We start from the raw sequence: 15,185 nt of genomic DNA on the forward strand, positions 1-15,185 counted from the left end.
CTAGTGAGAGTGGGAAAAATGTGTGAGAAGTCATAGTCTCATAGATATGTTTCATGATCGTTGCTGTCACGTGGAACCATGTAAATGTAATGCTCGATTTGCATACACAACATTGATGAATGCATTAATATATCCGGGCATGAACCTAGGACCGTTCTTTTGTCTTTTGTTTATCTATCTGAATGGGAGAGATCATGGTCTAATACTCTAATGTTTGGAAGAAAGAAACCACAGATGGGGGGAAAGTAGTAGCAGAATGGATTTGAGTTATAAACAGCAACCGAGAAAGGCTCTACCATTACTATGAAAGGGAAAAATTCTCTAGATTTGGTATAAAGGCCACCTTTGCTTTGAGCAAGTTGGAATTATTTTGGGCGTTTAACCAAAGGTATCTTCTCATTCACAAGGTATATTCATTATTTCATCTAAGTTCTACACACATAAAAAGGAGATTCCATAAATGGAACTTGACTATTTTCTTTTACCAAGTGGAGCAATCCCGTGTAACCCAATAGCCTTCATGTAAAGTTGCCAACTCCTCGCAAATTTACAAAGGAAGTAGTTCACAACAACAAATTGGTATGTGTTTGCAATTTTAATGCTAGCACCGAGAAAAATCATATGAATCTTGTGGTGACTTACACGAAAACATTGTAGCCTCCAAATATAGGATAATGATATGACCTATGATCTTCTTTTTTGGAGACCTCCTATGAGAACATGAAACACGTCGAAAAAAGAAAAATGCTATACGTTAGACGGTTGAAAAGATCCAAACGGTCAATTAATGTCCCTAACGTAGGATTGAGATTGAGAGGTCAGGATTGTGTCTTCTACCTCTCGGCAAATTTCTTCTTCCTCGCGTGTCTTCCCACCTCTCATTCACTTTCTATCATGGCGGCTCTCCGCCACAACTGCCATGCTAACATCTCGTTCTTACGCTCCATGGGTGCCCCGCTTGCCGCATGCAGGCACCTGCGACGGCCGGCGATGCTGCATTCACAAACATGTATGTGTGAAAACACTTTGCAATTTCAGTCGCCTAGAGCATAGGACTTGTTGTGAATAAAGATGTATTCTGCAATAGTTAAAAGAGAAGAAACAATTTTGAAGAAAATAGGGGGCTAGAGAGAAAATAGGAGCCCATGCGCTCACGCCCAATACCATGGCTTCTCTGGCGCTGTACCTTTCAGCTTTATAATCTGCCCCCAAGCAAATCCTCCACTCGCGCAGCCAGGCTCGCCCACTCTCTCTCTCTCCTCCGCCTCCTCTCTCACTCCTCAAAACTCTCTCCCTCCCCTGAAAATTCTCCACATACTCTGGTTCTAAGTGGTGGTGGCATCTCGCTTAGGCGAGATCCTCCTCCCCCGGTTTTCACTCCTCTGCTCCACACAAGTCGCCTACTTTCCTGCAATCCTCTGCTGAGCTCACAGGAGCAGGGGGGCCATTGGAGGAGCTCAACTCAGCACCACCTCGGACTCGATCGGCACCGGCTGCTGCGAGATCGGCCAGGTAGCTCCGGTTCTTGCTGAATTCCGATTTGTTCTGGGTGACCTGGTGTGATCTGAGGGGGAAACCGGGAAAGTGCTGAATTTGGTTCCCTTATCCTTCTCCGTCCCAATTCTGCCGTTCGAGAATTGCCGTTCACGGCATGTGGTGCTTTGATCTGTGAATTATGATAAACGAAAACACCTTTCTTTCTCTCCTGTTAACCGGAAATCTCGGCTGAACTGTAGTTATGACACTGCTTCGAGTTCTTAAGCTGAACATGGTTTAGCCGTTAATCAGTCCTTATTTCCTTTTCTCTCTGATGATGAATTTGGGAATTAGGCACTAGTTTTCATCTAGTGATACTGCTCTTTTCATTATTTTCTGGAATAACCCAATTGCTAATCTAATACTGCTTCCACACTGTTTTGCGCGCATAATTCAGGCGCCCTGACCGCGCCGCGATGTATCGGGTGAAGAGCGAGAGCGACTGCGACATGATGCTGCAGGACCAGATGGACTCACCGGTGGCCGACGATGTGAGCAGCGGCGAGGGGTCGCCTCACAGGGGTAGCGGGCCGCCCCTGAAGAAAGGCCCGTGGACGTCGGCGGAGGACGCCATCCTGGTGGACTACGTGAAGAAGCACGGCGAGGGGAACTGGAACGCGGTGCAGAAGAACACCGGGCTGTTCCGCTGCGGCAAGAGCTGCCGCCTCCGGTGGGCGAACCACCTCAGGCCCAACCTCAAGAAGGGGGCCTTCACCCCCGAGGAGGAGCGCCTCATCATCCAGCTCCACGCCAAGATGGGGAACAAGTGGGCGAGGATGGCTGCTAATGTAAGTTCTATGCCGATTCCTTCCTCTGCACATGACCATGCAGTTCTTTACCGAGTTTCCAGAATTGATTTCGTTCTTTGGGTCTGCACGTACGTGCAGTTTTTAATTCAAGATGTGGATTTCTGTACTTAGGAATTACCGTTTCGTGAAAAGTAGTAATGGTTTAGTTTGCGTACTATTTCGTTTCATGCATTCGGACTGCACTAGCATGTTCATGTTGCTTTACCGTTACTGTTCGGTATTAACTTAGATGGTTTTATAGTTTAGTTCAGTAAATGCCATCTTCTGGTTTAAAAATTAGACCTGGTAACTTTCGTGCAGCAACCTGCTCAAATCATCCTGGTATCAAGATCCTGGTCCACAAAATTAGTTCACTCCTGATCTGGGGCACCAAGAAAATGATCGCTTTCAAATATCATTTTAGGTTTGGTTTTCAATTCTATATGACTTGTCATTGTTACTCTTTTATGGATAAAGACATTGTTGGTAGTCATATTCAAAGGTAGGAATACTTCACCTAAGCAGCAAAGATAGCTACCGCAGAGGCTGACTCTACTTTCTTTGTCACTAAAAGCATGTTGACCTTGCTACTAGTTTTTCTTTGAATTTCAACAATCAACTGGAAGGGACACTCAACACGGCAATTGTGTCTTATCTCTTATCAAACCTACATCTTGAGACTTAGGTAACTCATATTCTCATGTTAGCTAACTCTACCAATACTAGCCAGACTGTCTTTGTCTGAAATACAAGGTGCCTAAATTTAGAACTTGAGAGTTCTCATGTTCTTGTGTTTTGGAAAATACGCTATTGTGTTTTGAAACATTTCATATGCCTTATCATGTGTGCATGTCTCTAGTAAGTTCCTATTTTCATCCTGAATAATTTTAGCCTTTATTTTTTCTATTTGTCATCATTAACCTTGAGCACCCTTCTCAGTTGCCAGGGCGTACTGACAATGAAATTAAGAATTACTGGAACACTCGAATAAAGAGATGCCAACGAGCTGGTCTTCCTATCTATCCTGCTAGTGTATGCAATCAATCTTCAAGTGAAGATCAGCAAGTCTCTGGTGATTTTAACTGCAGCGAGAATATATCGAATGATCTTCTGAGTGGGAACGGTCTTTATCTACCAGATTTTACCAGTGACAATTTCATTGCTAATCCAGATGCTTTATCCTATGCACCACACCTTTCAGCAGTTTCAATAGGCAATTTGCTCGGCCAGAGTTTTGCATCAAAGAATTGTAGCTTCATGGATCAGGTAGACCACTCAGGGATGCTGAAACAATCTGGCTGTGTGCTCCCTGCATTGAGCGACACCATTGATGGCGTGCTTTCCTCGGTGGACCAATTTTCAAATGGCTCTGAGAAGCTCAAGCAGGCTCTAGGTTTTGATTATCTCAATGAAGCCAATGCTAGCAGCAAGACTATTGCACCTTTTGGGGTTGCACTTTCTGGCAGCCATGCCTTTTTAAATGGCAACTTCTCTGCTTCTAGGCCCATCAATGGTCCTTTGAAGAGGGAGCTCCCTTCACTCCAAGATACTGAATCTGATCCAAATAGCTGGCTCAAGTATACTTTGGCTCCTGCAATGCAGCCTACCGAGTTAGTTGATCCTTACCTGCACTCTCCAATAGCAACCCCATCAGTGAAATCTGAGTGTGCATCACCAAGAAACAGTGGGCTTCTGGAAGAGCTGCTTCATGAAGCTCAGGGACGATCCGGGAAGAACCGACAACCATCTGTCAGAAGTTCAAGTTCCTCTGCTAATACACCATGTGAGACTACTACGGTGGTTAGCCCAGAGTTTGATCTCTGCCCGGAATATTGGGACGATCATCACAGTTCTTTCATCAATGAATGCGCTCCTTTCAGTGGATATTCATTCACCGAATCCACTCCTGTTAGTGCCGCATCACCTGATATCTTTCAGCTCTCCAAAATTTCTCCTGGTGAGTACATATAATTCGCTGACCCTTTCTAGTCATTGACACCCTTTCTTTCAGTTAATCACTTATTCATTATCTAAAAAAAATTGCAGCACAAAGTCCTTCAATGGGCTCTGGTGAGCAGGCAGTAGAGCCTAGACATGAGTCGGCAGGTTCACCTCATCCTGAAAACCTGAGGCCAGATGCACTATTCTCTGGTAACTCAGCTGATCCTTCCACTTTCAACAATGCCATCGCAATTCTACTGGGCAACGACATGAACGCCGAGTGCAAACCTGTCCTCGGTGGTGGCATCACGTTTGGTTCTTCCTCATGGAGCAACATGCCAAATGCATGTGAAATTTCGGAATTCAAATGAATTCCCTGCTGCTCCTTGTAACGCTGAACGAAGTTCTCTTCTTGCCGACGTTCTTGCCTATTGGATTGAGGTCAATGCCTGGGAACGCTTCATTGATTGTGACGCTGCATTACTGACAGAGACCCTTTGAGGGCGTGCAGGTGCAGCAGCTACCAGATGTGATGTTCTTCATGCGACTAGTCCTTTTGTCGAATAAAGCGCATGGAGATAAGCCGGATATTTACTTTTGTTGCTTTCTATTAGAGAACCGTTTTTGTCATCCCTGTGAACTGGATTCTGTTGGAAATGCTTCATGATTTTTGTTTGAACAATTTAATATCAGTTATTTGATATTGTTTCCGTGTACTATCTCTAGGATACATTTGCATGTGGTAGCAATTTACTGAAACATACATTGCTGCTAGCATATCATTTTCTGCAGCTTGCATAAATTGATGGTTTTTTAGATGTGCATTAATTTGCAATGTGAAATCGAAAAATAAATGCCTGTATAATATTTATGCTCCAGATTCAGTGAAAGCACCAATCTTGCACCGCCAGTTTTGGCTTTCGCTGCCTTTGCAAATCTGCTAGCTTTAGCTGGTGGCTGGAGAAAAAAAGCGAGGATAAGACGCCACGTGACGAATGATTAGGGTTGCGACATTGTGGCTTCAGAGTTGGAACCCAAAAGATGTATCATCCATGGCACGAGGAGGTCGCGACACTGCACGGTCGCAAACGCCATGTACCTAACTTCTCTGATATCAGTTCTTGCGTTGGATTCGTCCTTTTAGGTGCACAAGATCAGTTTCTTTTATTCTTCGTTCATTCTGTGTGCTGCACATCGATCATTTGGGCATCCTCGTACTTAGTACTTACTAATTTTATTGCACTTTTCTTGTCATTGCGCCTCCGAGCCATACCTAAGTTTTTTCTTTTCATCATGCAAGCACTAACTTTTCTTCAGCTACTACCCTTCGCACACTTGTCAAAGTCGCGAAGACTTGTATTTCTCCTTATTTAGATGAGAAGGATTACTCCAAGCATTTTAGTACTTATTTTCCCTGCAGATTTAGATCCATCTTCCCTATATCGAAACAGCCCTAGCTAGTACTTCATCGTGAAGACACCAACCCAAACCCTCTCAGAATCCATTCAGCAAAGGCGCTCGATTGCCTCAGAATTGGTGAAGGCTAGTTGTGCACAACAAAACGTCACTGAATTTTAAAAAATAATGATTTCAGTTGAATAACATTAGCACCCTCCCTGTGACTATTTAAGCTCTGATCGTCAAGCACAGAGAGTGTGCACAGCAAAACGGCAATGCATTTAATAAATGTTATTAAACTGTGAGCTCGGATTGTTGAGACAGAAAGGTACATTGGCAAACTTTTGTATAGTTAGCACTGCAATTATTTTGTAATCTCGGAAGACGGGAAGAGAAATGAAAAAGGGGTCTTATTAGTTATTTTATTTTATTTTTTCATGGAAAGGAAATTAAAAATCAATAGACATTCGAGGAAAGAAATCGAATAGAATGATGTTCTACTAATTGACGTCACAACTTTTGCTTAGTTCTGCACTAGATTTATTATGTTTTTATATATTTTTGTTACGGAAGAGAAAAAAATATTGGAGATGCAAGGAATTGAACCTCATACCTTTAACGTGCACTTATAATGCTATACCAATTGAGCTAGATCCCCAACTTCTGATTAATTTTTTTATTGTAAATATTTTATATATTTTTTTACGAAAGAGAAATAAAATATATTGCACATGAAATAGAAATAATTTTTTTTGCTGGTAATCTATGAAATTGAACCCTACCTTACGTATGATAATTATCTACTAGTCGAGCTGCATCCCAACTTTCATTTTTTTCACCCTCTAATATTTACATTTTTGTAAAAGAAAAAAAATGCAATGAAATAAGTTTTATTGAGGATGCAAGGAATCCAAACCCATACCTTTATCATACATCATATCAATATCTACCAATTGATAGCTAACTTTTTATTTGATTTCGAGAAATAAATATTTTCATACTTTTCCTATATGGGAGAGAAATTAAAAGGAGAGAGAGACGCGGGGGATCGAACCTACCTTTGTTTCAAGCTTCAAGAATGGCAGCAGCGGCCTACGAGACTCGCGCGCCATGGATGGGTGGATGCAATGCCCCGCCGCCTCCGGACGCACGGTACGCACCAACCGCATCGCATCCGTCGTCAGGCCGTCACGCGATGCGCGTGGCATGATTTCGGCGTGAGCGAGGCCGCCCAGCGCCCACGACGGGCGCCACCGCCGCGCACGCCGGCTCCGTGCACGCGCACGCAACGCACCCGTCCCTGCGGCGCACCGCACCGCGCGGCCCGTCTATTTCCCCGCGCGCGGCGGCGGACGGCGCCCCGACGTGCCGTGGCGGAGGTACTGCGGCAACAGCGAAGATGCCCGCTGCCCGCGATGCTGGCGTCTGTCCGAGCCCTGATCAGCAATGAATCGATCAGCTTCTTGATGAAATGTACAGTACAGGCGGTTGATCGTTGCTCTCTGCAGCTTCTTGAAGATGTCCTTGAACGGGCAGAGATGTCAGGTTCCAGGATCTCCTTTTTTTATATTAATATATGTTTCTTAATAAAAATGGATTCATGAAATATTTTTTATAAAAAAATTTTGAAACTTTGGTACCGTGTTCAGTCAATGCACGCATGTGGCTTGTCTCCTTCACAGTTTCAGGCTTTCAGCGAGGTTAGTATGGCAACTCATTTCTTCAGCACGGCACGCGACACCCACTCCCTGACTCTCTTGAGGTCCAGTTTTTCTCAAGGACGACGGAATCACGCGTGGTTTGGTTGGCCCTGTCTCTAGCCTAACTGCGTGCTTGCATGCATACTAGTATATGTATAGCTCTTTTTTGAAGACAAACATGCACGAAAAGTCTGCGCTCTTGCTCGAATTGTTGGCATCGACGTGTGCAGAAATATAGCAACGGTGCTTTCTGCTTACGAATTTCTCTGTTTATTTATAATATACGCGTGGGTTACTAGGCATGCAAGGGTATGGGCAAACCCACTCCTGTTCACATCCAAATTCATATAATTATTATCCACTCTTTACCCTCCCAACCCCACCCGTATCCAATGGATAATTAACTTTGTGATATATATATATATAGATATATATATATATATATATAGACACACACCCATCCCCTCTCCATTTGAAGTGGGTGTGGAGAAGAGGGTATGGATACCCAATGATAGACCTGGGTTATTCTGCCTGGAGAGATCAAGCAGGTTTCGACTTGTGCACCTGCACCCGGTCGGATTTAGGGGGTGTTTGGATTTTTAGTTCGAACTAAAATTCATATCACATCGAATATTCGGAGGTTAATTAGGAGGACTAAACATGAGCTAATTATAAAACTAATTACACAAATGGAGGCTAATTCCCGAGACGAATCTATTAAGTCTATTTAATCCATCATTAGCACATGTTTACTGCAACACCACATTGTCAAATCATAGACTAATTAGGTTTAATAGACTCATCTCGCAAATTAGCTTCCATCTGTGCAATTGGTTTTGCAATTAGTCTATATTTAATACTCCAAAATAGTATCTAAATATTCACCACATTGTCAAATCATAAACTAATTAGGTTTAATAGACTCGTCTCGCAAATTAGCTTCCATACAATTGGTTTTGCAATTAGTTTATATTTAATACTCCAAAATAGTATGTGATAGAAATTTTACCGGATCGCTGCACGGTGACAGAGACAGTTCTCTGGTCAGATCGATCACCGGAAGGCTGCCGTCAGCCCCCAAGTTTCGAGCTCTAATTTCCGATTTTTCGACCGCACGTCCATATATGTCAACGAACGGGTGAAGTACTGAACCACCGGCCGTTCAGACTGATTCAACCCTTACGGCCATGAAAGCAGGGCCACGAGATTTCCTGACTAGTGACTACCAACCAGTACGTCACGTATGGATGATGAATTCAAACAATTTTTTTTTTGGAATCGACGTGCAGTACAATGCTTGGCTTAAGCACAACTGGAGGTGCCACTTTGCCGGGCAGATTTGTCCGCCAGCAGCAGCTGATTCAGGCAACCATACCCGGCATCTGTCGCTGTGCGGTGTGCAGTGCCGCTAAAGCGAGCGAGATCGCGAGATGCGAAGCACAGTGACCTTGCCGCCGGCCTCCGACAGCGGGAGCCTGCGCCAGCGCACCACCGAAAATTCTCACCGCTGTCGTGGTGTCTCATCGCTCCTCGGCGCCCCGCGCAGGCAGTGGGCCCTACCCTGGCCCACCTTCTGTGACTCTGTCGCTGGGCCCCGCGTGCCAGAGGGCCACCACCGTCAGCCGCACGGAACCGTCACCGTCGCCCCGGGGCCCGAGCGGCGAAGCGCGGAAGCCACCCGCGCGACAACTGTGCCAACGCAGACGCAATAGCGGGGCCCACCACTCCCCCGCCCCCCGCTTTCTGCTGCTGCTACTGCCGCCGCTTTCCCTTTCCCACCCCCCCTCTTCTCTCCCCTCTTCGGGCGATCACCATCGCCATCGCCGCCGCCGCCCACCCCGTCCCGCCGCGACCGCAGCCGAAAGTGGCGGGGCGGTAGTCCAAGGCCCCCACTACTCCCTGACCTCCCTGTCCGCCTGCTGCTGCTTCTCTAGTATCCCGCCGCACGGATACGCGCGCACGTTTCGCGCATACGCCACCTGCTGCTGGCTGGCTTTGACCTCGGGGGCGATCCCTTGCTCTCCTTGACCCGGCCCTCGCTTCCGTTCCTGCCTCAGCTGCCGGCGCCGGGTCGCTGTACGTCGCCACAGGGCTCCGGTTGTCCGTTTCTTCCGCTCCTTCTTGGAGTTTTCTCCGGCTTCCGCTCGCAGCTGCTGGCTGCTGCCGAGCTTCCTGAAAGGTACGTTACGCTCCTTGTTACAATCTGATTCAACTGGTGGGTTGTAGTTGATGAGCCTGGGATGGACCATGGGTTAGTCGATCTCGCTTCGCTGATTTGGGGATTTGGGCCATGGTGCTGAGTTGTCGGCAGTGAAGATCTGTTTGCCCCTTGCTTGATCGGCGGTGAAGGTGGCGATGTCTCGGCTGTTTGAGGGCCAAGATCGGGTTTCTTTACCCCTCGCCCTCGGATTGGGGATTAGGTTTTGATCTCAGAATATGAAGCTATCAGCGATGATCACCAGAATACCAGATCATCGCTGATGATCTGGTGATCAGTTTGCAAGGCTGGACTTGTGCTGTTTTGCCGACAGTGATCTAGTAATCAGCCTGTAAATTCAAGGTCTGACTTGTGCTGTTCTGTCAACAAGTGCGAGCTAATTGCGGTGGACATGCCTTATGCTTGTGCTGGGCTATTCCTGTTCGGCTGTTCCTGTTTGATGAGTCTCTGTGGATCTATTTGTGAGGGTGGTGGATAGCAAACGTGTGTGACTAGTTTCATTAGATCAAATGAATAGTGAGCATCTGCGTTAACTTTTGAGATGTGATTAGTTTCATTAGATCAAATGAATAGTGACCATCTGCGTTAACTCTTGGAGAAAAAAAGAGAGCCTGAATCAGCTTGGTTTTAACTTGCAGGGTAATTTAAACTTGGGTTTATTAAATTAGCATAGCTTCCAAGTTCCTTTGTATCTATCAATTAATCGAAACACAGCCACTTTGTTCTACTCAACTAACAACTTCTTTTTCATTATGATTGTGGTAGGTTTGTGTTGGAGGCTAAGGGGTTTACATGACATGGCCCTTGAGGCAAAACAAGCAGCTCTATGTATCAAGAAAGTTTTGAGGTTGTCTATTAGAAAGGGCTATAGATTTGTTTCTGAACACCCAATCCTCTTCGGTTTTGGTGTTTTGCTCTATTTATTGTATAGATCTTCACCAGGGTTCTTTGCGTTCCTACTTTCTTCTTCACCTGTAATTATATGTACTACTATTCTTCTCGGAGCTCTATTGAGTTATGGTGAAATTAATCTACCCGAGGCTAGTGAAGATCACAAGGGCACTCCAGAAATCTCAGCTTTCAAGGTTGGAAATTCGTCCAGTGATATTCACTTTGAAGCAAATCAGAGACTTTCAGTGCCTGAATTTAGGGAGGATACATCAAACTTCAAAGAGAGGGGAATTCAGACAGTTTCCTTCGGAGAGAGGGCTAGTGAGCATATTGATCTGGATGATGATGTCCCTCTTTTGAGGAAAGCTGATGAAGAAGATGAGAGAGGTGACCTGCGAAACATACCTAGAACACTAACACCATTTCCTTCTATGGTCAATCTTCGCCAAGAGTCTGTGATCAGGGAGGACTTGATCTTTAATAAGAAAAGAGAACCAGAAGGTTCATTTTTCATACAAGATAGGGCTGATGGGCAGACTAGCTTATTTGATGTTGCCCATCTAAGTGTTCTGAATGACAAAGATACATCCTTTGGTTTGTTTTCATCCAGTGAGAATGCTCATAAACATGTTGACATGGAAGAAAATCTGAATCAGGATAGAGTTACAGCAGCAGCTAGCAAAGAGCGAGATGTCTCTGAGAAGAACCAAACTGAAGAGCTTGCTGGAACTAGTAAATCAGCCTTTTCTATTTCTATTCACCAATGGGAAAAGACTGACAGGCTTAATGTTGATACTAGCAATGCTGTTGAGGACAACTTGCTTGATTCCTCTCTTGGCTCACCATGGGCAAGAGTTAGCAGTCAGGATGGTTCATCTGGTTTTGACTCTGATGGGGCTGAGAGTTCTTCTCCGGATGCTTCTATGACTGACATTGCTCCAGTTCTTGATGAGATTGACCCACTTTTGGGTGCTGATTCTGCTCGTCCTGATCCCATTCCCAAGGATGATTCTGACACTGATTCTCATGCCTCAGAGGATCATCAAATTGATGATGATAGTAACGATGAGGGTGGTGACAATGATGCTAAAGATAATGTGGAGGGGAAGAAGGATGATGGGAGAGAAGCTGCATTTCTTTGGACAGCTGATGATGAAAAGAATCTGATGGATCTTGGGTATTCTGAGATGGAAAGGAACCGCAGGTTGGAAATTTTGATGGCTAGGCGGAGATCAAGGAAGAGCATAAGATTTGAAATCGACAATAACCTGATTGATGTCGACAGTAATGGTGGTAGGAGTTTAGATGATTTGTCACGCTTCCGTGCACAAGTACCTCCTATTGCAGTGCCAAGAAGGAACCCTTTTGATCTTCCTTATGATTCTGAAGAAGCAGCAATTCCTGGCTCAGCTCCCTCAATTCTGCATGCACGGAAAAACCCATTTGATCTTCCCCTTGAACAGCCTCAGGACAGTGGTGTCCCTGTGCATGATAATTTAAATGCTGGAGAATCTGGGACGTCACCTCGTCGTGACATGATCTTCAGAAGGCACGAAAGCTTCAACTTTGGAAGGACGGATGCAATCCAGGAGAGGTGTTTTTCTAGACTCAGGCCATATTTTGTCCCTGAAACTGTGGAATGGAATGCGAGCAATTTCCAAAGACAGTTCAGCGATAAGAGTGAGTCTAAATTGAGCTCTGTAACTGAATCTGATGTGGCTTCTTCAGTTGCTGATCAGGAGGATCACAAGGACCATGATGAAAAGGATTTACACATGGAACACGAGTCACCTGCTCTTGTGAGACAGGATAGTGACCTTGCGGATGTTGGAAGTGACTGCTCAGATGGAATCAACTCCATAGATGTTGAACTAGACAACAGTGACATCGATGACCGTGAGATTGCTTTACATCATTTTGTCTTTGAAAGATCGCAAGAAAGGGAAGCACATCTTGCCTCAACGAAAGGAAAGGGTCATGAAGAAGATTATTCCAAGATGCCATTTCATCCAGTTCCTGACTTGCTTAGCTGGGAAGATGGAGATGGTAAGCAAGTTTGATTGGACTACTTTATACTAATAGCTCAATACTTGTTTTTTTCAAATTTTTATTTGAACAACCTCCCGTTATGCAGGTGACAGCATCCTTGGTGCTAAACCTTCTTTCCAACTTAACACAGAAGAGAAATGCTCAGAATGGATTTCATCCTCCAGGCCAACTGTGGAGGGTGAATCACATTCCAGGGACCTTCCGAAGTACCTTGACACTGATGTGGCATCAAGCTCAAATACAGTTGTACTTGGTGCAAGCAATACAGCTGAGAAAGATGGAAATGTTGATCTCATGTCCTATTCAAACAATGAAATGCCATTGGATAACCTGATTCATGGGTCTGTGGAGCTGCCTTCTGAACTTGTCACAGAAACATTGCCAGTCATATCTAGGGATCTGCACCCTATCCCTGAGGAGAGAGTTGTTGAGAACTTCAGCATGCAAGAAAAGCATGAAACAGCAATATTTACTGAATCAGATGCTTCCTTGACTGGCTTGCATGTAATTGAAGAACACTTTGATGTTGGATTTGACAAAAGTCTGAGCTCTGTTTCCTCATATCCTCGAGCTAGTGATGCCATCCAGTCTCCATCAATTGAACATGCAGAAGTCTTGAATCCCTTTGTTCCATGGCTGCTGAACCAAACAAGGTGGATATAGGTGACATGAACGACGAAACAACTGTAGGATATCTACTTGATTCTGATGACGAGGCTGGTAAAATCTATCCCGAGCCTATGGAAGAAAGTGGAATTGATGAAAGTTTCCTGTCTGAATTGGACACAGTGGGAGACTTTGGAGTAGAACCAATGAGACTGGATCAGCGGGTTCCAGATCAGGGTTCCCATGATGAAAACCTGACCAATGGTGTTGCTGCAGATTCCATGATTAGCCCTCAGACTTCTGACAATGTCAGCTTGACCATGTCGGAACCCAGTGCTGAAGACTCCAGGGAGCAGTCTCCAGTGGTTGATGACCTAAATGGCCCTGAATTTAGTTGGTCTTTTGGAGCATCTCATGGTGACCCTGAGCAGACTGTCTACAATCCTCGGAGACGGATCCTTGAAGCAAGCCCATCTGAAGCAATAAACATGGAGTTGAAGCCACCATGCAATGAGTCAGAAGTGCCTTCTGATGATACACCATCAGCAGCAATCTTAGCAGCTGCATCAAGTGAACCGGAGATCGCTACAAATGAGTTAGTGACAACTACAACCAATCCTGAGATGACGATTCTAGATGCGAAATCTCTGGAGGATATTGAGACTGCCTTTAAACTAGTTAGTGATGGTGTGGTTTCTGAGCCCACCATGGACACTGAAATTTTACACACCTCAGGTGTTAATGTTGATTCGGAGCCCAAAGAGAGTGGAGAGCTCCATGTCATTGATGCAAAATCTGTGGATGACATTCATGCTGCTTTCAAGGAGCACTGTGATTCTGTTGTGAATAGGTCTGCAGAATCCACAAAGCAGGATGCACTTACTGAAGCATTGCATCCCGAAAGTCCACATAATGTTGGAGATGCTGGGGATGCTTTAGCTGTGGAGAGTAAAAGCAATATGGTTTCTAATGAGGCAAAGACTCACGATGACATTGATGCAGTGTTCAGTAAGGTCTCTGATAGCAGTGCCAAGAGTACTGCACAAGCGGTGGAGTCAGAGGATTATCGTGAAAGAGGAGAGGAAAATGAACATCAGTGAATGCTACCGAGTTGACTGAAATGGAAAAAATAGAATGCCATCAGATATATTACCAAGTTCGAGACAAAAATGCTCCTTCCTTGAAGTGCGAAGGAGCTGCCAAGTATTGATGGAGCGCTCTTGTTTAGCATCAGGAGCCTGCCACTGCCACTGCCACTGTGCATATACTTCACAATACCCAAAATACAAAGTTTTGATGTAGATTTTTTTGTGTGAATGAATGTGTTTGTTTTAACTTTCTTTTTCTCTTTCAAGGTTTTGGCGGGTTTGTTTTAGTTTGATTCCCCCCTCCTTTGGCTGTAATTTGAAGAGGTGTACAAGTTTTGCCCAGACACTTCGGTTTGGTGATAGGGAGATACAACAATGTGTTTGTACCATGTGGTTGAGTTTCTGTTGTACTATTTGATTGAAACTGGTGGAGATGGCAACAGAAGAATTACAAAAGCATCTGTTCACCTTCGATTTGAGTCTCTCAGACTGCTGCTGTTCTTACAGTGTATAGATCTTCAGGGTCACAGCATTCCATCTGCATATTTGTCTGCTACTATACCTCATGGTCATGGACAGTACGCTCAGAACCCTGCTGCAACTCGACAGAGCGTCAAGTATCAAAAAAAAGAAAACTCGACAGAGCGTCCGTGTCTCTCAAGAAAATCTTGTTTGACACGAGTTTAATATCTTACAGGATCGCTATCGAAGCATTCTTTTGTTGCGTGGGCATTATCTTTGAGCCTTGACAGAATAATTAAACTGGTTTATCTCTGGATTGGCAGTGTGGACTAGCACTATCCGTAGACGTGCGGGCGAAGGCTTGCTCCGTGCTGCCGGCCGCGCGAGAGTGGGGCGCATTACTCGGGCCTTGGTCGCTGGTGCGAACATTCCTGGCCTGGGGCACCCTGACCTGAATCGTAGCAGGAGCATTTGACTGCAATCAGCTCCCCGAAGTTTGACTAAAGCT

General features: G+C 45.0%; 2 protein-coding genes across 3 annotated transcripts; both read left to right on the top strand.

Annotated features, from left to right (window-relative positions):
- The first annotated feature begins 1,225 nt into the window (after window positions 1-1,225).
- Window positions 1,226-4,990, top strand: LOC101777603 (transcription factor GAMYB). Its single transcript, XM_004970260.3, has 4 exons — window positions 1,226-1,512; window positions 1,934-2,324; window positions 3,264-4,281; window positions 4,371-4,990. The coding sequence occupies exons 2-4, from the start codon at window positions 1,953-1,955 to the stop codon at window positions 4,634-4,636; spliced, it is 1,656 nt and encodes a 551-aa protein (XP_004970317.1). The 5' UTR covers window positions 1,226-1,512; window positions 1,934-1,952; the 3' UTR covers window positions 4,637-4,990.
- A 4,142-nt stretch (window positions 4,991-9,132) lies between these two features.
- LOC101778024 lies at window positions 9,133-13,325 on the top strand. Of its 2 annotated transcripts, none has more exons than XM_022826601.1 (3): window positions 9,133-9,542; window positions 10,347-12,518; window positions 12,607-13,325. In XM_022826601.1, exons 2-3 carry the CDS (start codon window positions 10,379-10,381, stop codon window positions 13,182-13,184), a joined length of 2,718 nt encoding a protein of 905 aa, XP_022682336.1. In that variant the 5' UTR covers window positions 9,133-9,542; window positions 10,347-10,378; the 3' UTR covers window positions 13,185-13,325. The 2 variants fall into 2 exon arrangements, with proteins under 2 accessions (XP_022682336.1, XP_022682337.1); XM_022826602.1 differs by lacking the exon at window positions 9,133-9,542 and adding an exon at window positions 9,605-10,220.
- Window positions 13,326-15,185: the final 1,860 nt, after the last annotated feature.

This window comes from Setaria italica, chromosome V (genome assembly GCF_000263155.2).
Source record: "Setaria italica strain Yugu1 chromosome V, Setaria_italica_v2.0, whole genome shotgun sequence".
NCBI lineage: Eukaryota > Viridiplantae > Streptophyta > Magnoliopsida > Poales > Poaceae > Setaria > Setaria italica.